This window comes from Nerophis ophidion, linkage group LG04 (genome assembly GCF_033978795.1).
Source record: "Nerophis ophidion isolate RoL-2023_Sa linkage group LG04, RoL_Noph_v1.0, whole genome shotgun sequence".
Taxonomy (NCBI): Eukaryota; Metazoa; Chordata; class Actinopteri; order Syngnathiformes; family Syngnathidae; genus Nerophis; species Nerophis ophidion.
In genome coordinates this window covers 81,240,951-81,267,857 of record NC_084614.1, presented here as the reverse complement: position 1 = coordinate 81,267,857, position 26,907 = coordinate 81,240,951, and the positions used below count along the sequence as shown (strand labels likewise).

Below are 26,907 nucleotides of genomic sequence, written 5' to 3'. Positions count from 1 at the left end.
GACATGCAAGCCACTTCAGGTTACGTATCGAAGGCATGTTGTATTGATATCGACATGCAAGCCACTTCAGGTTACGTATCGAAGGCATGTTGTATTGATATCGACATGCAAGCCACTTCAGGTTACGTATCGAAGGCATGTTGTATTGATATCGACATGCAAGCCACTTCAGGTTACGTATCGAAGGCATGTTGTATTGATATCGACATGCAAGCCACTTCAGGTTACGTATCGAAGGCATGTTGTATTGATATCGACATGCAAGCCACTTCAGGTTACGTATCGAAGGCATGTTGTATTGATATCGATTGCGTGTCTACTGATACTGATAAGGTTTCATCCCTTTCTGCATGGACTTGTGAATCCTTGTCTTGAGTGTATGGCAAGTCCCTGAATACCTTTACCAACGCTTTGACCCCTGCTATCAGATCGTCATTGGCGAGAGCTACCGGATCTACTTCCTCAACGAGGGTTCCAAGTCCTTTGTGGGCAATCCCTACATCTCCGCCCTCTACAAGCAAGTGGGCGTGTTCATGCTGGGCTGCGCCATCAGCCAGTCCTTCACCGACATCGCCAAGGTGTCTGTGGGCCGCCTGCGTCCTCACTTCCTGGACGTGTGCAAACCAGACTTGACCACCGTCAACTGCTCCCTGGGCTACGTCACAGACTACGTGTGTCAGGGACCTGAGGCCAAAGTCCAAGAAGCCAGGTACTCTTACCTTGACTACCAACCATCTTCATCATCTAAAAGTCCTCTTTCTCTCCTCAGGAAGTCTTTCTTCTCTGGACACGCCTCCTTCTCCATGTACACCATGCTCTATCTGGTGGTGAGTTCCTCCTTCTAGCTTCTAACTTGTCTCTGTCGCTGGTCTATGAAAACTGTCTGTTGACTATGAAACATTTCCATTGTTTGCAAAGAAAAAAACAAAAATTAACAGCATTGTTTGATAAACCGCAGGGTTTAAAGCATGGGGAAAAGTAGTGGCTTTTGTCCTGAATGAGAGTCCTCATATTGCGCAGCACGCGACCTGCACAGCATGGTCTTTGTAAATGTGGACATGTTGTACCCCAGCATGGTCTTTGTAAGTGTGGACATGTTGTACCCCAGCATGGTCTTTGTAAGTGTGGACATGTTGTACCCCAGCATGGTCTTTGTAAATGTGGACATGTTGTACCCCAGCATGGTCTTTGTAAGTGTGGACATGTTGTACCCCAGCATGGTCTTTGTAAATGTGGACATGTTGTACCCCAGCATGGTCTTTGTAAGTGTGGACATGTTGTACCCCAGCATGGTCTTTGTAAGTGTGGACATGTTGTACCCCAGCATGGTCTTTGTAAATGTGGACATGTTGTACCCCAGCATGGTCTTTGTAAGTGTGGACATGTTGCACCCCAGCATGGTCTTTGTAAGTGTGGACATGTTGCACCCCAGCATGGTCTTTGTAAGTGTGGACATGTTGTACCCCAGCATGGTCTTTGTAAGTGTGGACATGTTGTACCCCAGCATGGTCTTTGTAAGTGTGGACATGTTGTACCCCAGCATGGTCTTTGTAAGTGTGGACATGTTGTACCCCAGCATGGTCTTTGTAAGTGTGGACATGTTGTACCCCAGCATGGTCTTTGTAAGTGTGGACATGTTGTACCCCAGCATGGTCTTTGTAAGTGTGGACATGTTGCACCCCAGCATGGTCTTTGTAAGTGTGGACATGTTGCACCCCAGCATGGTCTTTGTAAGTGTGGACATGTTGTACCCCAGCATGGTCTTTGTAAGTGTGGACATGTTGTACCCCAGCATGGTCTTTGTAAGTGTGGACATGTTGTACCCCAGCATGGTCTTTGTAAGTGTGGACATGTTGTACCCCAGCATGGTCTTTGTAAGTGTGGACATGTTGTACCCCAGCATGGTCTTTGTAAGCGTGGACATGTTGTACCCCAGCATGGTCTTTGTAAGTGTGGACATGTTGTACCCCAGCATGGTCTTTGTAAGTGTGAACATGTTGTACCCCAGCAGGACTTGCAGACCAAATAAAGGGTCTCCTTTCTTCACAACAGTTGTACCTGCAGTCACGTTTCACCTGGCATGGAGCCCGGCTGCTGCGGCCTCTGAGCCAGTTCACTCTCATCATGATGTCCTTCTACACCGGACTGTCCCGCGTCTCCGACCACAAGCATCACCCCACGGACGTCCTGGCTGGGTTTGTTCAGGGCGCCCTGGTGGCCTCCTGCATGGTGAGTGTTTCCATGGCAGAGGACGCTTTAGTCAAACTTCACCTGCGCTCAGAAGAAAACATTTGAACAGGCAAAAAAACTGTAGCTACTGCAGTTTTGAAGCCATTCAACTGACAGACTAAGCGGGGGACACAGTGATTTAGTCCAAAGTTGACCTTTTATTGTGCTTTTACTACTTGGATTCCCTGGACAGTGGGACTCAAAGTTCAGGTTATCTAAGTGTTCATGCTCAAGAGCGGTCCTCTAGTCTGTCTTCCAGTCTGAGACAACTAAATCAATAATAATAATAACGGATTCAATGGTGAAGTGAAAAGTATATTTCACGTAGTCGTCCACGGACACAAAATACTTAAAGAGCAACTGCACTTTTTTGGGAACTTTTCACAGCACCGAAGTGTAAAAAGAACACAGGTTTTTCTTTTTCTATGCATTCTAACTAGTAAACAAATGCTAACAAAAGTCAGCTAACAATGGAGGTAACAGAGGTCGCTCTTTACCGCCTATAAAGTGCTTTAAAAACATCCAAAAACCTCCATCAAGGTTTTATATACACGTTGTATGTATGTAGTATTTAGGAACAATCTTAGTAACTTGTAATATTTACATATTTTCATCATACTATAAGTAAATATGTATTATCTACTAACATTCATAATAACATGTAATATATACATGATGTAAGTATATATGTAGTATCTAGTAACATTCATAATAACATGTAATATATACATGATGTAAGTATATATGTCATGTAGTAAGATTCATATTAACATGTAATATATACATGATGTAAGTATATATGTAGTATCTAGTAACATTCATAACAACATGTAATATACACACGATGTAAGTATATATGTCAAGTAGTAACATTCATAATAACATGTAATATATACATGATGTAAGTGTATATGTCATGTAGTAACATTCATAATAACATGTAATATATACATGATGTAAGTATATATGTCATGTAGTAACATTCATAATAACATGTAATATATACATGATGTAAGTATATATGTAGTATCTAGTAACATTCATAATAACATGTAATATATACATGATGTAAGTATATATGTAGTATCTAGTAACATTCATAATAACATGTAATATATACATGATGTAAGTATATATGTAGTATCTAGTAACATTCATAATAACATGTAATATATACATGATGTAAGTATATATGTCATGTAGTAACATTCATAATAACATGTAATATATACATGATGTAAGTGTATATGTCATGTAGTAACATTCATAATAACATGTAATATATACATGATGTAAGTATATATGTAGTATCTAGTAACATTCATAATAACATGTAATATATACATGATGTAAGTATATATGTCATGTAGTAACATTCATAATAACATGTAATATATACATGATGTAAGTGTATATGTCATGTAGTAACATTAATAATAACATGTAATATATACATGATGTAAGTATATATGTCATGTAGTAACATTCATAATAACATGTAATATATACATGATGTAAGTATATATGTCATGTAGTAACATTCATAATAGCATGTAATATATACATGATGTAAGTGTATATGTCATGTAGTAACATTCATAATAACATGTAATATATACATGATGTAAGTATATATGTCATGTAGTAACATTCATAATAACATGTAATATATACATGATGTAAGTGTATATGTCATGTAGTAACATTCATAATAACATGTAATATATACATGATGTAAGTGTATATGTCATGTAGTAACATTCATAATAACATGTAATATATACATGATGTAAGTGTATATGTCATGTAGTAACATTCATAATAACATGTAATATATACATGATGTAAGTATATATGTCATGTAGTAACATTCATAATAACATGTAATATATACATGATGTAAGTATATATGTCATGTAGTAACATTCATAATAACATGTAATATATACATGATGTAAGTATATATGTAGTATCTAGTAACATTCATAATAACATGTAATATATACATGATGTAAGTATATATGTAGTATCTAGTAACATTCATAATAACATGTAATATATACATGATGTAAATATATATGTAGTATCTAGTAACATTCATAATAACATGTAATATATACATGATGTAAGTATATATGTCATGTAGTAACATTCATAATAACATGTAATATATACATGATGTAAGTGTATATGTCATGTAGTAACATTCATAATAATAAGGAATATATACATGATGTAAGTATATATGTCATGTAGTAACATTCATAACAACATGTAATATACACACGATGTAAGTATATATGTCATGTAGTAACATTCATAATAACATGTAGTATATACATGATGTAAGTGTATATGTCATGTAGTAGCATTCATAATAATAAGGAATATATACATGATGTAAGTATATATGTAGTATCTAGTAACATTCATAATAACATGTAATTATACATGATGTAAGTATATATGTAGTATCTAGTAACATTCATAACAACATGTAATAATAACTTAATTGAACTTTCACAGTATCATGTTAGACCCGCTCGACATCCATTGCTTTCCTCCTCTCTAAGGTTCTCATAGTCATTATTGTCACCGATGTCCCACAGGGTGTGAGTTTTCCTTGCCCTTATGTGGGCCTACCGAGGATGTCGTGGTGGTTTGTGCAGCCCTTTGAGACACTAGTGATTTAGGGCTATATAAGTAAACATTGATTGATTGATTGATGTAATATATACATGATGTAAGTATATACGTCATGTAGTAACATTCATAATAACATGTAATATATACATGATGTAATTATATATGTAGTATCTAGTAACATTCATAATAACATGTAATATATACATGATGTAAGTATATATGTAGTGTCTAGTAACATTCCTAATAACATGTAATATATACATGATGTAAGCATATATGTAGTATCTAGTAACATTCATAATAACCTGTAATATTTACATATTTAGATCATGCTGTAAGTATATATATAATATCTGCTAACATTTATAATAACATTGAATCCAGGGTGTACCCTGCCTTCCGCCCGATTGTAGCTGAGATAGGCGCCAGCGCCCCCCGCGACCCCGAAAGGGAATAAGCGGTAGAAAATGGATGGATGGATGGATGGATGTTTACATATTTGGATCATTTTAAGTGTATTACTTTCACTGACATATCACAACTCTCATTTCCCCTTCAACAACAACAACAAGACTACTAATCATGGCTGACTTGATGAGGGACAACAAAGACTATTTTGGGACGAATAACGATCCAGAAATGTCTATTTTTGAGCCAGAATAGAAGGAGGATGAGCTCCAAGTTTTAGAAGCTAAACAGATGCAGCTTTAGTCAAACACTAAGCAGCATGTAGCAATATTGCTAAGTGCTAAACAAGATATACAAACATAGTAAAACAATCATTTACTGTACAATGTCTGCTCTCAGTGAGATTAAGACTGATGGGATGTTTATATCTTCCCTTTTACATCAACAATTCATCATCATCATCATCCTCACAAAGGGTTAAAACAAATAAATACATGTGTCTTTCTGGCCATCTCCGGGTCTAAGTTGGATGTCAAAGTTGACCAACTTGTGGGTTTATGTCCACAGCCTTCTACTATCCAAGCTAGAGAGATGGTTAATCATCTAGAATTAACTTTCACCCACTCAGAGGAGATACAGCAGCCCAATATGTCAAAATAGCAGCATAAGCAAGTTAGCGCTCTGTGATCACAGCGCCACTAAAAGTAGTTCCTCTGTGTTAGCGCTTATGATAACAATGATGCTAATGCTTGCTGAGGCAATGTAGAATGATGGCTCAATACACACTCCAGAATGAAAGATGAACGAGTGGAAAGATAATAAAGCAGGAATATTAAAAGTCTTATAAAAAGTACACAAACCTCTAGACTCTGCATTTGTGTACTCCAAACTGCTGAACAATAACCCTGGATTCACACAACTGGCAAGATAGTCCAGAACAACAGCAACCTTCATCTGGAACAGTATCAGTTTGGTCACAAGATAGTCCAGAACAACAGCAACCTTCATCTGGAACAGTATCAGTTGGGTCACAAGATAGTCCAGAACAACAGCAACCTTCATCTGGAACAGTATCAGTTGGGTCACAAGATAGTCCAGAACAACAGCAACCTTCATCTGGAACAGTATCAGTTGGGTCACAAGATAGTCCAGAACAACAGCAGCATTCATCTGGAACAGTATCAGTTGGGTCACAGGATAGTCCAGAACAACAGCAGCATTCATCTGGAACAGTATCAGTTGGGACAAGATAGTCCAGAACAACAGCAACCTTCATCTGGAACAGTATCAGTTTGGTCACAAGATAGTCCAGAACAACAGCAACCTTCATCTGGAACAGTATCAGTTGGGTCACAAGATAGTCCAGAACAACAGCAACCTTCATCTGGAACAGTATCAGTTGGGACAAGATAGTCCAGAACAACAGCAACCTTCATCTGGAACAGTATCAGTTGGGTCACAAGATAGTCCAGAACTATAGCAGCATTCATATGGAACAGTATCAGTTGGGACAAGATAGTCCAGAACAACAGCAACCTTCATCTGGAACAGTATCAGTCGGGACAAGATTAGTCCAGAACAACAGCAACCTTCATCTGGAACAGTATCAGTCGGGAAAAGATAGTCCAGAACAACAGCAACCTTCATCTGGAACAGTATCAGTTGGGACAAGATAGTCCAGAACAACAGCAACCTTCATCTGGAACAGTATCAGTTTGGTCACAAGATAGTCCAGAACAACAGCAACCTTCATCTGGAACAGTATCAGTTGGGTCACAGGATAGTCCAGAACAACAGCAGCATTCATCTGGAACAGTATCAGTTGGGACAAGATAGTCCAGAACAACAGCAACCTTCATCTGGAACAGTATCAGTTTGGTCACAAGATAGTCCAGAACAACAGCAACCTTCATCTGGAACAGTATCAGTTGGGTCACAAGATAGTCCAGAACAACAGCAACCTTCATCTGGAACAGTATCAGTTGGGACAAGATAGTCCAGAACAACAGCAACCTTCATCTGGAACAGTATCAGTTGGGTCACAAGATAGTCCAGAACTATAGCAGCATTCATATGGAACAGTATCAGTTGGGACAAGATAGTCCAGAACAACAGCAACCTTCATCTGGAACAGTATCAGTCGGGACAAGATTAGTCCAGAACAACAGCAACCTTCATCTGGAACAGTATCAGTCGGGAAAAGATAGTCCAGAACAACAGCAACCTTCATCTGGAACAGTATCAGTCGGGAAAAGATAGTCTAGAACAACAGCAACCTTCATCTGGAACAGAATCAGTTGGGTCACAAGATTGTCCAGAACAACAGCAACCTTCATCTGGAACAGAATCAGTTGGGTCACAAGATAGTCCAGAACAACAGCAACCTTCATCTGGAACAGAATCAGTTGGGTCACAAGATAGTCCAGAACAACAGCAACCTTCATCTGGAACAGTATCAGTCGGGAAAAGATAGTCCAGACAACAGCAACCTTCATCTGGAACAGTATCAGTCGGTACAAGATTGTCCAGAACAACAGCAACCTTCATCTGGAACAGTATCAGTCGGGACAAGATTAGTCCAGAACAACAGCAACCTTCATCTGGAACAGTATCAGTCGGGAAAAGATAGTCCAGAACAACAGCAACCTTCATCTGGAACAGTATCAGTCGGGAAAAGATAGTCCAGAACAACAGCAACCTTCATCTGGAACAGAATCAGTTGGGTCACAAGATTGTCCAGAACAACAGCAACCTTCATCTGGAACAGAATCAGTTGGGTCACAAGATAGTCCAGAACAACAGCAACCTTCATCTGGAACAGAATCAGTTGGGTCACAAGATAGTCCAGAACAACAGCAACCTTCATCTGGAACAGTATCAGTCGGGAAAAGATAGTCCAGACAACAGCAACCTTCATCTGGAACAGTATCAGTCGGGACAAGATTGTCCAGAACAACAGCAACCTTCATCTGGAACAGTATCAGTCAGGTCACAAGATAGTCCAGAACAACAGCAACATTCATCTGGAACAGTATCAGTTGGGTCACAAGATAGTCCAGAACAACAGCAACCTTCAGCTGGAACAGTATCAGTCGGGACAAGATAGTCCAGAACAACAGCAATCTTCATCTGGAACAGTATCAGTTGGGTCACAAGATAGTCCAGAACTATAGCAGCATTCATCTGGAACAGTATCAGTTGGGACAAGATAGTCCAGAACAACAGCAACCTTCATCTGGAACAGTATCAGTCGGGACAAGATTAGTCCAGAACAACAGCAACCTTCATCTGGAACAGAATCAGTTGGGTCACAAGATGGTCCAGAACAACAGCAACCTTCATCTGGAACAGTATCAGTCGGGAAAAGATAGTCCAGAACAACAGCAACCTTCATCTGGAACAGAATCAGTTGGGTCACAAGATTGTCCAGAACAACAGCAACCTTCATCTGGAACAGAATCAGTTGGGTCACAAGATAGTCCAGAACAACAGCAACCTTCATCTGGAACAGTATCAGTCGGGAAAAGATAGTCCAGACAACAGCAACCTTCATCTGGAACAGTATCAGTCGGGACAAGATTGTCCAGAACAACAGCAACCTTCATCTGGAACAGTATCAGTCGGGACAAGATAGTCCAGAACAACAGCAACCTTCATCTGGAACAGTATCAGTCAGGTCACAAGATAGTCCAGAACAACAGCAACATTCATCTGGAACAGTATCAGTTGCGTCACAAGATAGTCCAGAACAACAGCAACCTTCAGCTGGAACAGTATCAGTCGGGACAAGATAGTCCAGAACAACAGCAACCTTCATCTGGAACAGTATCAGTCGGGACAAGATAGTCCAGAACAACAGCAACCTTCATCTGGAACAGTATCAGTCGGGACAAGATAGTCCAGAACAACAGCAACCTTCATCTGGAACAGTATCAGTTGGGTCACAAGATAGTCCAGAACAACAGCAACCTTCATCTGGAACAGTATCAGTCGGGACAAGATAGTCCAGAACAACAGCAACCTTCATCTGGAACAGTATCAGTTGGGTCACAAGATAGTCCAGAACAACAGCAACCTTCATCTGGAACAGTATCAGTCGGGACAAGATAGCCCAGAACAACAGCAACCTTCATCTGGAACAGTATCAGTCGGGACAAGATAGTCCAGAACAACAGCAACCTTCATCTGGAACAGTATCAGTCGGGACAAGATAGTCCAGAACAACAGCAACCTTCATCTGGAACAGTATCAGTCGGGACAAGATAGTCCAGAACAACAGCAACCTTCATCTGGAACAGTATCAGTTGGGTCACTGACGGTCTTTTCCTTCAGATTGAAAACTCCTTCCATCAATCTACAGAGCCGTTTTCATGAACTCCGAGACAATCTAAAGTTTTGTTTCCATGATTCCTCGTTCGAACAGCCCTTTGAAAAAAACTCTTCCACCAGTCTTTTATTGCTACAGTCCTGCATCTGCCCCGGTACATTCTTGGTAGTAGAGTCATGTTGGTAGCACAATATTAGATGCTGTTTGGATGCTGTCTGCTATTGAACAACAACATAGCCTTTGGAGCGCTAACACCTGTCACATGTGATAATAGTACAGCTAAAACCAGGAGGGTCCTTGGATCCACAGACGGCTGGTGTGACGTCATAGGTCAACTGGATATGCAAAACCTTAATCTGCGCTACAATGAAATGAGCGCCCCCCAGTGTACACGTGGCCTATGACCAATAGTCACAATATAGAGAGTGCTTGGACACTTGGACTTCATACAAACTAACCAACTAACTAACTAACTAACTCTGAGTAATCAGACTAACTGAGTGCATAGAAACGTAGTGTGGAACATCCCACTTCCAGCATGCTGGTTGGGTGTTCCACCAGCAGAGATGGGAAGGAGGTGGTGTGTGGGTGGGGCTTTACGTCTATTAGTGGCTATCTGGATGTATCTGTGGCGGGCCATGACAAATACATCAATATTAGGAAACCTTACGCTAGCGGTCTCAAGTTTAAGGTCCTAAAACAGATCCCTGTGTAACACCCTAACCCTTAACAATGACCTTGAAAGGGTCCTAAAACTGAGCCCTGTGTTACACCATCCTTAACACCGACCTTGCAACACCATCCTTAACTCCGACCTTGCAACACCATCCTTAACACCGACCTTGCAACACCATCCTTAACTCCGACCTTGCAACACCATCCTTAACACCGACCTTGCAACACCATCCTTAACTCCGACCTTGCAACACCATCCTTAACACCGACCTTGCAACACCATCCTTAACACCGACCTTACAACACCATCCTTAACACCGACCTTGCAACACCATCCTTAACACCGACCTTGCAACACCATCCTTAACACCGACCTTGCAACACCATCCTTAACACCGACCTTGCAACACCATCCTTAACACAGACCTTACAACACCATCCTTAACACAGACCTTACAACACCATCCTTAACACCGACCTTGCAACACCATCCTTAACACCGACCTTGCAACACCATTCCTTAACACCGACCTTGCAACACCATCCTTAACACAGACCTTACAACACCATCCTTAACACCGACCTTGCAACACCATCCTTAACACCGACCTTGCAACACCATCCTTAACACCGACCTTGCAACACCATTCCTTAACACCGACCTTACAACACCATCCTTAACACAGACCTTACAACACCATCCTTAACACCGACCTTACAACACCATCCTTAACACAGACCTTGCAACACCATCCTTAACACAGACCTTGCAACACCATCCTTAACACCGACCTTACAACACCATCCTTAACACAGACCTTGCAACACCATCCTTAACACCGACCTTACAACACCATCCTTAACACAGACCTTGCAACACCATCCTTAACACAGACCTTGCAACACCATCCTTAACACAGACCTTACAACACCATCCTTAACACCGACCTTGCAACACCATTCCTTAACACCGACCTTGCAACACCATCCTTAACACCGACCTTACAACACCATCCTTAACACCGACCTTACAACACCATCCTTAACACAGACCTTGCAACACCATCCTTAACACCGACCTTACAACACCATCCTTAACACAGACCTTGCAACACCATCCTTAACACCGACCTTGCAACACCATCCTTAACACCGACCTTGCAACACCATTCCTTAACACCGACCTTGCAACACCATCCTTAACACCGACCTTGCAACACCATTCCTTAACACCGACCTTGCAACACCATCCTTAACACCGACCTTGCAACACCATCCTTAACACCGACCTTACAACACCATCCTTAACACCGACCTTACAACACCATCCTTAACACAGACCTTGCAACACCATCCTTAACACCGACCTTACAACACCATCCTTAACACAGACCTTGCAACACCATCCTTAACACCGACCTTGCAACACCATCCTTAACACCGACCTTGCAACACCATTCCTTAACACTGACCTTGCAACACCATCCTTAACACCGACCTTGCAACACCATTCCTTAACACCGACCTTGCAACACCATCCTTAACACCAACCTTGCAACACCATCCTTAACACCGACCTTACAACACCATCCTTAACACCGACCTTACAACACCATCCTTAACACAGACCTTGCAACACCATCCTTAACACCGACCTTACAACACCATCCTTAACACAGACCTTGCAACACCATCCTTAACACCGACCTTGCAACACCATCCTTAACACCGACCTTGCAACACCATTCCTTAACACCGACCTTGCAACACCATCCTTAACACCGACCTTGCAACACCATCCTTAACACCGACCTTGCAACACCATCCTTAACACCGACCTTGCAACACCATTCCTTAACACCGACCTTGCAACACCATCCTTAACACCGACCTTACAACACCATTCCTTAACACTGACCTTGCAACACCATTCCTTAACACAGACCTTGCAACACCATCCTTAACACCGACCTTACAACACCATTCCTTAACACCGACCTTGCAACACCATCCTTAACACCGACCTTACAACACCATCCTTAACACCGACCTTACAACACCATCCTTAACACAGACCTTGCAACACCATCCTTAACACAGACCTTGCAACACCATCCTTAACACAGACCTTGCAACACCATCCTTAACACCGACCTTACAACACCATCCTTAACACAGACCTTACAACACCATCCTTAACACAGACCTTGCAACACCATCCTTAACACAGACCTTACAACACCACCCTTAACACAGACCTTACAACACCATTACAACACCATCCTTAACACAGACCTTACAACACCATCCTTAACACAGACCTTGCAACACCATCCTTAACACCGACCTTACAACACCATCCTTAACACAGACCTTACAACACCATACTTAACACAGACCTTGCAACACCATCCTTAACACAGACCTTACAACACCATCCTTAACACAAACCTTACAACACCATCCTTAACACAAACCTTACAACACCATCCTTAACACAGACCTTACAACACCATCCTTAACACAGACCTTGCAACACCATCCTTAACACAGACCTTACAACACCATAACAACACCATCCTTAACACAGACCTTACAACACCATCCTTAACACAGACCTTACAACACCATCCTTAACACAGACCTTACAACACCATCCTTAACACAGACCTTACAACACCATCCTTAACACAGACCTTGCAACACCATCCTTAACACAGACCTTACAACACCATAACAACACCATCCTTAACACAGACCTTACAACACCATCCTTAACACAGACCTTACAACACCATCCTTAACACAGACCTTACAACACCATCCTTAACACAGACCTTACAACACCATCCTTAACACAGACCTTACAACACCATAACAACACCATCCTTAACACAGACCTTGCAACACCATCCTTAACACAGACCTTGCAACACCATCCTTATAAATGGTAAATGATAAATGGGTTGTACTTGTATAGCGCTTTTCTACCTTCAAGGTACTCAAAGCGCTTTGACACTACTTCCACATTCACACACACATTCACACACTGATGGAGGGAGCTGCCATGCAAGGCGCCAACCAGCACCCATCAGGAGCAAGGGTGAAGTGTCTTGCTCAGGACACAACGGACGTGACGAGGTTGGTACTAGGTGGGATTTGAACCAGTGACCCTCGGGTTGCGCACGGCCACTCTCCCACTGTGCCACGCCGTCCCTAACACCAATCTTACAACACCATCTTTAACACCGACCTTACAACACCATCCTTAACACCGACCTTACAACACCATCCTTAACACCAATCTTACAACACCATCCTTAACACAGACCTTACAACACCATCCTTAACACCGACCTTACAACACCATCCTTAACACAGACCTTACAACACCATCCTTAACACAGACCTTGCAACACCATCCTTAACACCGACCTTACAACACCATCCTTAACACCAATCTTACAACACCATCCTTAACACCGACCTTACAACACCATCCTTAACACCGACCTTGCAACACCATCCTTAACACAGACCTTGCAACACCATCCTTAACACAGACCTTGCAACACCATCCTTAACACAGACCTTACAACACCATCCTTAACAGTGACCTTACAACACCATCCTTAACACCGACCTTACAACACCATCCTTAACACAGACCTTACAACACCATCCTTAACACCGACCTTACAACACCATCCTTAACACCGACCTTGCAACATCATCCTTAACACAGACCTTGCAACACCATCCTTAACACCGACCTTGCAACACCATCCTTAACACCAATCTTACAACACCATCCTTAACACCGACCTTACAACACCATCCTTAACACAGACCTTACAACACCATCCTTAACACCGACCTTACAACACCATCCTTAACACAGACCTTACAACACCATCCTTAACACCGACCTTACAACACCATCCTTAACACAGACCTTGCAACACCATCCTTAACACCGACCTTACAACACCATACTTAACACAGACCTTACAACACCATCCTTAACACAGACCTTACAACACCATCCTTAACACAGACCTTGCAACACCATCCTTAACACCGACCTTGCAACACCATCCTTAACACCGACCTTACAACACCATCCTTAACACCAATCTTACAACACCATCCTTAACAGTGACCTTACAACACCATCCTTAACACCGACCTTACAACACCATCCTTAACACAGACCTTGCAACACCATCCTTAACACCGACCTTACAACACCATCCTTAACAGTGACCTTACAACACCATCCTTAACAGTGACCTTACAACACCATCCTTAACAGTGACCTTACAACACCATCCTTAACACAGACCTTACAACACCATCCTTAACACCAATCTTACAACACCATCCTTAACACCAATCTTACAACACCATCCTTAACAGTGACCTTACAACACCATCCTTAACACCGACCTTACAACACCATCCTTAACACAGACCTTGCAACACCATCCTTAACACCGACCTTACAACACCATCCTTAACAGTGACCTTACAACACCATCCTTAACAGTGACCTTACAACACCATCCTTAACAGTGACCTTACAACACCATCCTTAACACAGACCTTACAACACCATCCTTAACACCAATCTTACAACACCATCCTTAACACCAATCTTACAACACCATCCTTAACAGTGACCTTACAACACCATCCTTAACACCAATCTTACAACACCATCCTTAACAGTGACCTTGCAACACCATCCTTAACAGTGACCTTACAACACCATCCTTAACAGTGAGCGTGTCTGCCTTGTGTCCCCCAGGTGTTCTTGGTGTCAGACTTGTTCAAGGCCAAAGGGAGACGAGGCTTCTTCTCTTGTCAGCCTCCTGTGAGGAAAGAGCTCCTCCCTACAGTGGACATGAGAGACAGGAGCAACCATCTCATCCTGGCTTGAGAAGACCACTAGGACACACTGGAACTGAAGTGGACATGAGAGAGAGGAGCAACCATCTCATCCTGGCTTGAGAAGACCACTAGGACACACTGGAACTGAAGGGGACATGAGAGACAGGAGCAACCATCTCATCCTGGCTTGAGAAGACCACTAGGACACACTGGAACTGAAGGGAACAGTGTGGATGAAGCAGACTAATAAGGAACCTTGGAACCTCTTCAAGGATGAGAACAAACCGTGCGCCATGTCCTTTGTCCTCTGAGTGGAAACAAGGACCTGAGACAAGTCCACCTCCTTCCCAGTCCCAAGGCGACCATCTTGGAGGAGGTCTGCCTGTCAAGGATGTTCCTTCAACTCCAGGAAGAAATAGCAGCTCCAATGAAACAAATTCCTAGATTGTTAGGAAGGATGTGTAACTTCATGTAGTTTCTTATCAGTCCACTTTGTACAGGGTTAGACTTTTCACCTCTTTTAGCTCATGACCACTCGAAGGACTTCAAGTCAAGTCTTCCTAAAAAGTCCAGGGAGGCCGTTTGATAGCTGAGGGCCTCTTTCTGCTGCCCACTGAGCCACTTCATGACATATGACCGTCTGTTACACAGCAGACCATGTCTGTTACACTGTTTGTTACACAGCAGACCATGTCTGTTACACAGCAGACCATGTTTGTTACACAGCAGACCATGTCTGTTACACTGTTTGTTACACAGCAGACCATGTCTGTTACACAGCAGACCATGTCTGTTACACTGTTTGTTACACAGCAGACCATGTGTGTTACACAGCAGACCATGTCTGTTACACAGCAGACCATGTCTGTTACACTGTTTGTTACACAGCAGACCATGTCTGTTACACTGTTTGTTACACAGCAGACCATGTCTGTTACACTGTTTGTTACACAGCAGACCATGTCTGTTACACAGCAGACCATGTCTGTTACACTGTTTGTTACACAGCAGACCATGTGTGTTACACAGCAGACCATGTCTGTTACACTGTTTGTTACACAGCAGACCATGTCTGTTACACAGCAGACCATGTCTGTTACACTGTTTGTTACACAGCAGACCATGTCTGTTACACACCAGACCATGTCTGTTACACAGCAGACCATGTCTGTTACACTGTTTGTTACACAGCAGACCATGTCTGTTACACTGTTTGTTACACAGCAGACCATGTTTGTTACACAGCAGACCAGGTTTAGTACATAGCAGACCATGTTTGGTACATGGAAGACCATGTTTGTTACACAGCAGACCATGTTTGTTACACAGCAGACCATGTTTGTTCCATAGCAGACTATTTGTTACATAGAAAACCGTGTTTGTTACATACCAGACCGTGTTTGTTACATAGCAGACCAGGTTTGTTACATAGCAAACCATGTTTGTTACACAGCAGACCGTGTTTGTTACATAGTAGACAGTGTTTGTTACATAGTAGACAGTGTTTGTTACATAGTAGACCGTGTTTGTTACATAGTAGACAGTGTTTGTTACATAGTAGACAGTGTTTGTTACATAGTAGACCGTGTTTGTTACATAGTAGACAGTGTTTGTTACATAGCAGACCGTGTTTGTTACATAGCAAACCGTGTTTGTTACATAGCACACCGTGTTTGTTACATAGTAGACATGTTTGTTACATAGTAGACATGTTTGTTACATAGTAGACTGTGTTTGTTACATAGTAGACAGTGTTTGTTACACAACAGTGTTTTTTACACAGCAGGTCGTGTTTGTTACACAGCAGATCGTGTTTGTTACATAGTAGACATGTTTGTTATAGTAGACATGTTTGTTACATAGTAGACATGTTTGTTATAGTAGACATGTTTGTTATATAGTAGACATGTTTGTTACATAGTAGACATGTTTGTTACATAGTAGACTGTGTTTGTTACATAGTAGACAGTGTTTGTTACACAACAGTGTTTTTTACACAGCAGGTCGTGTTTGTTACACAGCAGATCGTGTTTGTTACATAGTAGACATGTTTGTTATAGTAGACATGTTTGTTACATAGTAGACATGTTTGTTATAGTAGACATGTTTGTTACATAGCAGACCGTGTTTGTTACATAGCAAACCGTGTTTGTTACATAGCACATCGTGTTTGTTACATAGTAGACATGTTTGTTACATTGTAGACATGTTTGTTACATAGTAGACTGTGTTTGTTACATAGTAGACAGTGTTTGTTACACAACAGTGTTTTTTACACAGCAGGTCGTGTTTGTTACACAGCAGATCGTGTTTGTTACATAGTAGACATGTTTGTTATAGTAGACATGTTTGTTACATAGTAGACATGTTTGTTATAATAGACATGTTTGTTACATAGTAGACATGTTTGTTATAGTAGACAAGTTTGTTACATAGTAGACATGTTTGTTACATAGTAGACATGTTTGTTACATAGTAGACATGTTTGTTATAGTAGACATGTTTGTTACATAGTAGACATGTTTGTTATAGTAGACATGTTTGTTACATAGTAGACATGTTTGTTATAGTAGACATGTTTGTTACATAGTAGACATGTTTGTTACATAGTAGACATGTTTGTTATAGTAGACATGTTTGTTACATAGTAGACATGTTTGTTACATAGTAGACATGTTTGTTATAGTAGACATGTTTGTTACATAGTAGACATGTTTGTTACATAGTAGACATGTTTGTTATAGTAGACATGTTTGTTACATAGTAGACATGTTTGTTACATAGTAGACATGTTTGTTATAGTGACATGTTTGTTACATAGTAGACACGTTTGTTATAGTAGACATGTTTGTTATAGTAGACATGTTTTGGTATAGTAGACCGTGTTTGTTACATAGTAGACATGTTTGTTACATAGTAGACATGTTTGTTATAGTAGACATGTTTGTTACATAGTAGACCGTGTTTGTTACATAGTAGACATGTTTGTTACATAGTAGACATGTTTGTTATAGTAGACATGTTTGTTACATAGTAGACATTTTTGTTATAGTAGACATGTTTGTTACATAGTAGACATGTTTGTTATAGTAGACATGTTTGTTACATAGTAGACATGTTTGTTACATAGTAGACATGTTTGTTACATAGTAGACATGTTTGTTACATAGTAGACATGTTTGTTACATAGTAGACATGTTTGTTATAGTAGACATGTTTGTTACATAGTAGACATGTTTGTTACATAGTAGACATGTTTGTTACATAGTAGACATGCTTGTTACATAGTAGACATGTTTGTTACATAGTAGACATGTTTGTTACATAGTAGACATGCTTGTTACATAGTAGACATGTTTGTTATAGTAGACATGTTTGTTACATAGTAGACATGTTTGTTACATAGTAGACATGTTTGTTACATAGTAGACATGTTTGTTACATAGTAGACATGTTTGTTACATAGTAGACATGTTTGTTACATAGTAGACATGTTTGTTACATAGTAGACATGTTTGTTACATAGTAGACATGTTTGTTGCATAGTAGACATGTTTGTTACATAGTAGACATGTTTGTTACATAGTAGACATGTTTGTTATAGTAGACATGTTTGTTACATAGTAGACATGTTTGTTACATAGTAGACATGTTTGTTATAGTAGACATGTTTGTTACATAGTAGACATGTTTGTTACATAGTAGACATGTTTGTTATAGTGACATGTTTGTTACATAGTAGACACGTTTGTTATAGTAGACATGTTTGTTATAGTAGACATGTTTTGGTATAGTAGACCGTGTTTGTTACATAGTAGACATGTTTGTTACATAGTAGACATGTTTGTTATAGTAGACATGTTTGTTACATAGTAGACCGTGTTTGTTACATAGTAGACATGTTTGTTACATAGTAGACATGTTTGTTATAGTAGACATGTTTGTTACATAGTAGACATGTTTGTTACATAGTAGACATGTTTGTTATAGTAGACATGTTTGTTACATAGTAGACATGTTTGTTATAGTAGACATGTTTGTTACATAGTAGACATGTTTGTTATAGTAGACATGTTTGTTACATAGTAGACATGTTTGTTATAGTAGACATGTTTGTTACATAGTAGACATGTTTGTTACATAGTAGACATGTTTGTTACATAGTAGACATGTTTGTTACATAGTAGACATGTTTGTTATAGTAGACATGTTTGTTACATAGTAGACATGTTTGTTACATAGTAGACATGTTTGTTACATAGTAGACATGCTTGTTACATAGTAGACATGTTTGTTACATAGTAGACATGTTTGTTACATAGTAGACATGCTTGTTACATAGTAGACATGTTTGTTATAGTAGACATGTTTGTTACATAGTAGACATGTTTGTTACATAGTAGACATGTTTGTTACATAGTAGACATGTTTGTTACATAGTAGACATGTTTGTTACATAGTAGACATGTTTGTTACATAGTAGACATGTTTGTTACATAGTAGACATGTTTGTTACATAGTAGACATGTTTGTTGCATAGTAGACATGTTTGTTATATAGTAGACATGTTTGTTACATAGTAGACATGTTTGTTACATAGTAGACATGTTTGTTACATAGTAGACATGTTTGTTACATAGTAGACATGTTTGTTACATAGTAGACATGTTTGTTATATATGTGTGTGTGTCTCCATGTCTTGTCTCGATCTTGGGAAACAAGCCTCATTTGCAACGTGCGTACGCAATTGTTTCCAATCCAAGTAATGATTCCCGTCATGACAACATTCTGTTTCACACCTGTGTTTGTAGACCACTTCACACCTGAGTTTATACACCATTTCACACCTGTTTGTATACCATTTCAAACTTCTGTTTATCTACCATTTCACACCTGTGTTTGTATACCATTTCACACCTGTGTTTGTAGACCACTTCAGACCTGTGTTTGTAGACCACTTCAGACCTGAGTTTATACACCATTTCACACCTGTTTATATACCACTTCACACCTGAGTTTCATACCTGTTTGTATACCATTTCAAACTTGTGTTCATCTACCATTTCACACCTGTGTTTGTATACCACTTCACACCTGTGTTTGTATACCATTTCACACCTGAGTTTATACACCATTTCACACCTGTTTATATACCACTTCACACCTGAGTTTCATACCTGTTTGTATACCATTTCAAGCTTGTTTATCTACCATTTCACACCTGTGTTTGTACACCATTTCACACCTGTGTTTATATATAATGTAATACCTGTTAATACACCATTTCACACCTGAGTTACTCACAAAGATAAAATAAGTCACATTTCAGGTTCATCCGTATAATTTCATACCTGTTTGTACAGTGGGGCAACAAAGTATTTAGTCAGCCAGCGATGGTGCAAGTTCTCCCACTTCAAATGATGACAGAGGTGTGTCATTTTCATCATAGGTACACTTCAATTGGGAGAGACAGAATGTGACAAAAAAACAATCCAGGAATTCACATTGTAGGAATTTTAAAGAACTTATTTGTAAATGATGGTGGAAATTAAGTATTTGGTGACTTCAAAGAAGGAAGATCTCTGGCTCTCACAGACCTGTAACTTCTTCTTTAAGAAGCTCTTCTGTCCTCCACTCGTTACCTGTATTAATGGCACTTGTTTGAACTCGTTATCTGTATAAAAGACACCTGTCCACAGCCTCAAACAGTCAGACTCCAAACTCCACTATGGCCAAGACCAAAGAGCTGTCGAAGGACACCAGGAAAAGAATTGTAGACCTGCACCAGACTGGGAAGAGTGAATCTACAATAGGCAAGCAGCTTGGTGGGAAAAAATCAACTGTGGGAGCAATTATCAGAAAATGGAAGACATACAAGACCACTGATAATCTCCCTCGATCTGGGGCTCCACGCAAGATCTCATCCCGTGGTGTCAAAATGATCATGAGAACGGTGAGCAAAAATCCCAGAACCACACGGGGGGGACCTGGTGAATGACCTGCAGAGAGCTGGGACCAAAGTAACAAAGGTTACCATCAGTAACACTACGCCAATTGGGAATCAAATCCTGCAGTGCCACACGTGTCCCCCTGCTTAAGCCAGTGCATGTCCAGGCCCGTCTGAAGTTGGCCAGAGAGCACATGGATGATACAGCAGAGGATTGGGAGAAAGTCATGTGGTCAGATGAAACCAAAATAGAACTTTTTGGTATAAACTCAACTGGTGGTGTTTGGAGGAAGAAGAATACTGAGTTGCATCCCAAGAACACCATACCTACTGTGAAGCATGGGGATGGAAACATCATGCTTTGGGGCTGTTTTTCTGCTAAGGGGACAGGACGATTGATCCGTGTTAAGGAAAGAATGAATGGGGCCATGTATCCTGAGATTTGGAGCCAAAACCTCCTTCCATCAGTGAGAGCTTTGAATGCTTGACCAAATACTTATTTTCCACCATCATTTACAAATAAATTCTTTAAAATTCCTACAATGTGAATTCCTGGATTTTTTGTCACATTCTGTCTCTCCCAGTTGAAGTGTACCTATGATGAAAATGACACACCTCTGTCATCATTTGAAGTGGGAGAACTTGCACAATCGCTGGCTGACTAAATACTTTTTTGCACCACTGGATACCATTTCAAACTTGTGTTGATCTACCATTCCACACCTGTGTTTGTACACCATTTCACACCTGTGTTCGTATACCATTTCACACCTGTGTTTGTACACCATTTCACACCTGTGTTTGTACACCATTTCACACCTGTGTTTGTACACCATTTCACACCTGTGTTTGTATACCAACTCCTTTGGAACTGGAAGCAAAGCAGAACTTTACAACAATTTAAAGGTTTGGTGTGAAACATCAAATCTTACATTATTTACAGCAGACACAATTTTAACACAAAACCACTCGCATGTACATGATTGTATATTGTGTGTGTGTGTGTGTGTGTGTGTGTACACACTACATGATTGTACATTGTGTTATAAATATATATGTGTGTGTGTGTGTGTTACTCACTACATAGTTGTGTTATGAATGTGTGTGTGTGTTGTACACTACATGATTGTGTTATAAATGTGTGTGAATGTGTGTTGTACACTACATGATTGTGTTATAAATGTGTGTGAATGTGTGTTGTACACTACATGATTGTGTTATAAATGTGTGTGTATGTGTGTTGTACACTACATGATTGTGTTATAAATGTGTGTGAATGTGTGTTGTACACTACATGATTGTGTTATAAATGTGTGTGTATGTGTGTTCTACACTACATGATTGTGTTATAAATGTGTGTGTTTGTGTGTTGTACACTACATAGTTGTGTTATAAATGTGTGTGTGTGTGTTGTACACTACATGATTGTGTTATAAATGTGTGTGTATGTGTGTTGTACACTACATGATTGTGTTATAAATGTGTGTGTTTGTGTGTTGTACACTACATAGTTGTGTTATAAATGTGTATGTGTGTTGTACACTACATGATTGTGTTATAAATGTGTGTTTATGTGTGTTGTACACTACATAGTTGTGTTATAAATGTGTGTGTGTGTTGTACACTACATGATTGTGTTATAAATGTGTGTTTATGTGTGTTGTACACTAGACGATTGTGTTATAAATATGTGTGTTTGCACATTGTATTGTAAATATGTGTGTTTGTACATTGTGTTGTAAATATGTGTGTGGGTTGTACATGACATGATTTTGTGTTGTTGCGCTGGCTGTGTCAATGTTTCACTCGCTGCTTGAGGATGTCATGAAGTGTTTGCTTCATTCAACTCTCACCTGCCTTTCACTATTTGTTTTGTCATGTGGTCATTTTCACTATTTGTTGACATGTGGTCATTTTCACTATTTGTTGACGTGGTCATTTTCACTATTTGTTGACGTGGTCATTTTCACTATTTGTTTTGTCATGTGGTCATTTTCACTATTTGTTGACATGTGGTCATTTTCACTATTTGTTGACATGTGGTCATTTTCACTATTTGTTGACGTGGTCATTTTCACTATTTGTTTTGTCATGTGGTCATTTTCACTATTTGTTGACGTGGTCATTTTCACTTATTGTTTTGGCATGTGGTCATTTTCACTATTTGTTGACATGTGGTCATTTTCACTTTTTGTTTTGTCATGTGGTCATTTTCACTATTTGTTGACATGTGGTCATTTTCACTATTTGTTTTGTCATGTGGTCATTTTCACTATTTGTTTTGTCATGTGGTCATTTTCACTATTTGTTGACATGTGGTCATTTTCACTATTTGTTGACATGTGGTCATTTTCACTATTTGTTGACATGTGGTCATTTTCACTTTTTGTTTTGTCATGTGGTCATTTTCACTTTTTGTTTTGTCATGTGGTCATTTTCACTATTTGTTTTGACATGTGGTCATTTTCACTATTTGTTGACATGTGGTCATTTTCACTATTTGTTGACATGTGGTCATTTTCACTTTTTGTTTTGTCATGTGGTCATTTTCACTTTTTGTTTTGTCATGTGGTCATTTTCACTATTTGTTTTGACATGTGGTCATTTTCACTTTGTTTTGTCATGTGGTCATTTTCACTATTTGTTGACATGTGGTCATTTTCACTTTGTTTTGTCATGTGGTCATTTTCACTATTTGTTTTGACATGTGGTCATTTTCACTTTGTTTTGTCATGTGGTCATTTTCACTATTTGTTTTGACATGTGGTCATTTTCACTTTGTTTTGTCATGTGGTCATTTTCAACAAAGTCTTGAATAAAAGCCCAGAAGTGTAAAGTTGTGTTGTTGTGTGATCAGTCAGCAGCAGGCAGGGCCAGGTTGTATTAATTGTGCAATGCGGATGAAGAAATATTAACAACATATTCAACATTTGCAATACAAAAATAATCCCATAAATGACAACAGCTATAATGGACATTCATTGTGACTCAACAAGAACCTTCCCTTCATTGTGACTAGTGTTCTTTTCGCCGGGAATTAGTAGTCTAACGCCTTATTTTTCTATATTCAGTAACATAACCCTAACCCTGTGTTTACTAACAAGACATCACAGCAGAGCTGGAGCCCAGTTTCTTAACATGGAGATATTGTTACTATTTTTCTTTTGTCGGGCACAAAGAAAAGAACATTTTAGTTCAATGTAAGTTGTGTCTTGGATCAAAGATCCTATCTACTGCCCCAAAATTCCAAGCTGCTGAAACATCTTCAAAAGCAACATGCTTGCACGAAGCTAGTAAAGAGAGACACAGACTCCGATGCCACTTCACCTCCACCATTTTCACGGAGGGACTGCTAGCCAGGACAACATAGATAGATCAATTGCAGCATATGTGCTAGAAGACATGCAGGCTATTTCTACGGTGGAGTCACCCACTTTCAGGCAGCTAATTAGCATGATGGCGGTGTCAAAATATTTTCCACATACCTGGGCACAGTGGACAGTGACTATCATATATACACTTATATATATATATATATATATATATACACATATGTACATTTTTATATGCATATACACATACATACATGTGTGTGTGTGTATATATGTAAATACACATTTTTAACATATTCCTAAAATGCTGTATATATACATATTTTCATGTACAAAACACACATATTTATACACACCTATAAACACATATATACATGTATATATATAAACATATATATATATACACACATATATACACATATATATATATATATATATATATATATATATATACATATATATATATACATATGCATATACAAACATATCATTTACACATATATACACATTTCTACGTATACATATATATACATACAGGCACATACATATACACGTATATATACACAACATATATATATATATACACAACATATATACACACACAAATACACACACATATATATATATACATATATATATATATATATATATTGCAGCCCTTTGAGACACTAGTGATTTAGGGCTATATAAGCAAACATTGATTGATTGATATACATTGTTAGGTTTAGTCTGACGTTCCAGCAAAGGTTAAAAAAATAAAAATGAGGTTAGCAGAGTAGCCCTGAGGAGGACGTCTATGACTCACAACATTCCTTAATAAGCACTCGCGGAGATATTTCTAGATTCAAAATGTTGATCATTTATTTTCACGAAGAAAAAATATTCTCCTTGGTTGACTTTCTACATAATGAAAATAAAGTATTTAGTGGTGAGTAAAGTGTTTGACTCCACACTCCTTCAACCTGATAGACACCCAGCTGTCCTGTCTTCTTCATGACAAGAAGGGGAGGACGTGGTTCACCAGGAGGAGCGTGAGCATCTGAACACAATCAGTCAATCATCTAATCCATGTAAAACACTGGTTCTTAACCTGGGTTCCATTGAACCCCAGGGGTTCACAGTGTGGTGCGTATTTGTAACAGTATTAAAGTTGTTTATATGGCCACCCTCAGTGTGACCTGTATGACTGTTGACCAAGTATGGCTTGCATTCACTAATGTGTGTGTAAAAGCCACGTAAATGATGTGAATACGCCAACACGCCGTTTGTATGGAGGAAAATCGGACGTGACAAAAGGTTGTAGAGGACGCTAAAGGAGAAGAGTTGCCCCGGGAGATTTTCGGGAGGGGCACTGAAGTTCGGGATTCTCTCGGAAAAATCGGGAGGGTTGGCCAGTATGGACTCATCGTGTAAATGAAAACTTCTCCATATCAGCGTATCGTGGAAATGGCAACAGCAGAAGTCACACTGATTTGCAGGTGTGTCATTTGTTGTGAGTCCGTGATGCACTGTTGGTTTTGTTCTTTCAACAAGGTGGTTTTCATGCACGCTTCATTTTGTACACCATGAAGAAAAAAACATTCAACTTTGTCTTCAATTTGAAAAAAAAAAATGTTTTATTTTTCACAAAAGAAGGGTTCGGTGAATGCGCGTATGAAACTGGTGGGGTTTGGAACCTCCAACAAGGTTAAGAACCACTCATCTAAAACATCCAACAATTCATCAACACAATCATTGGCATGATTTCATTTCATTGTCAGCAGAACCATTAATAAATACATCATATAGATAGGCTCCAACATATATATATATATATATATATATATATATATATATACATCTATATGATTTATTTATATATATACATATGCATATACAGACATATATTATATACATATTTAAATGTATACACCTATATACAATCACGCACATACATATACACTTATATACGTGTGTGTCTGTATATACATGTACACATTTATAAGACATATACATATAAAATACTGTATGTATACATAATACATGTACACGCATATACACAACACAAATACAGTCTATAAACATGTGTAAGCACATTGTGGAGTAAAATAGTCCAAAGTGTCAAGTGTCCATCCATGCCCTACATGCTGGAAAACGAGATGGTCAAAAGCATTGAGAACTACATTTCCCAGAATGCCAAGGGAAGATGGCGGCCAAATGAGTGATTGAAGACACCTGAAGAGGAATGGAGGTTGAGTCAGACTCATTCAGCAAACAAGCTGCATGCAAGATCTACTCTACAACTTTCTTCAAACACACTAAAGGTGGGTCAGCATCCTTCTTCTTCTTCTTCTTCTTCTTCTTCTTTTCATCACCATCCACATGTTGACTTCACTTCTACCTGCAACCTTCTTACCACGCCACTTTCTTTCTTTCAACTGCTGCCTTCAACTTCAACCACTGCATTATTG

General features: G+C 39.5%; 1 protein-coding gene and 1 long non-coding RNA gene across 2 annotated transcripts in view; both read left to right on the top strand.

The window, feature by feature from the left end:
- LOC133552031 (phospholipid phosphatase 3-like) overlaps nucleotides 1-15,351 on the top strand; it is a 44,576-nt gene extending 29,225 nt beyond the window's left edge. The window contains exons 3-6 of the mRNA XM_061899308.1: nucleotides 429-709; nucleotides 770-827; nucleotides 2,053-2,229; nucleotides 15,096-15,351. Coding sequence (XP_061755292.1) covers nucleotides 429-709; nucleotides 770-827; nucleotides 2,053-2,229; nucleotides 15,096-15,227 — 648 coding nt within the window. The 3' untranslated portion in view covers nucleotides 15,228-15,351. The remainder of the gene's footprint in view (nucleotides 1-428; nucleotides 710-769; nucleotides 828-2,052; nucleotides 2,230-15,095) is intronic.
- An 11,286-nt stretch (nucleotides 15,352-26,637) lies between these two features.
- Nucleotides 26,638-26,907, top strand: part of LOC133552028 (uncharacterized) — a 22,064-nt gene continuing 21,794 nt past the window's right edge. Inside the window, exon 1 of the long non-coding RNA XR_009806603.1 lies at nucleotides 26,638-26,760. This is a non-coding gene — a long non-coding RNA (uncharacterized LOC133552028). The remainder of the gene's footprint in view (nucleotides 26,761-26,907) is intronic.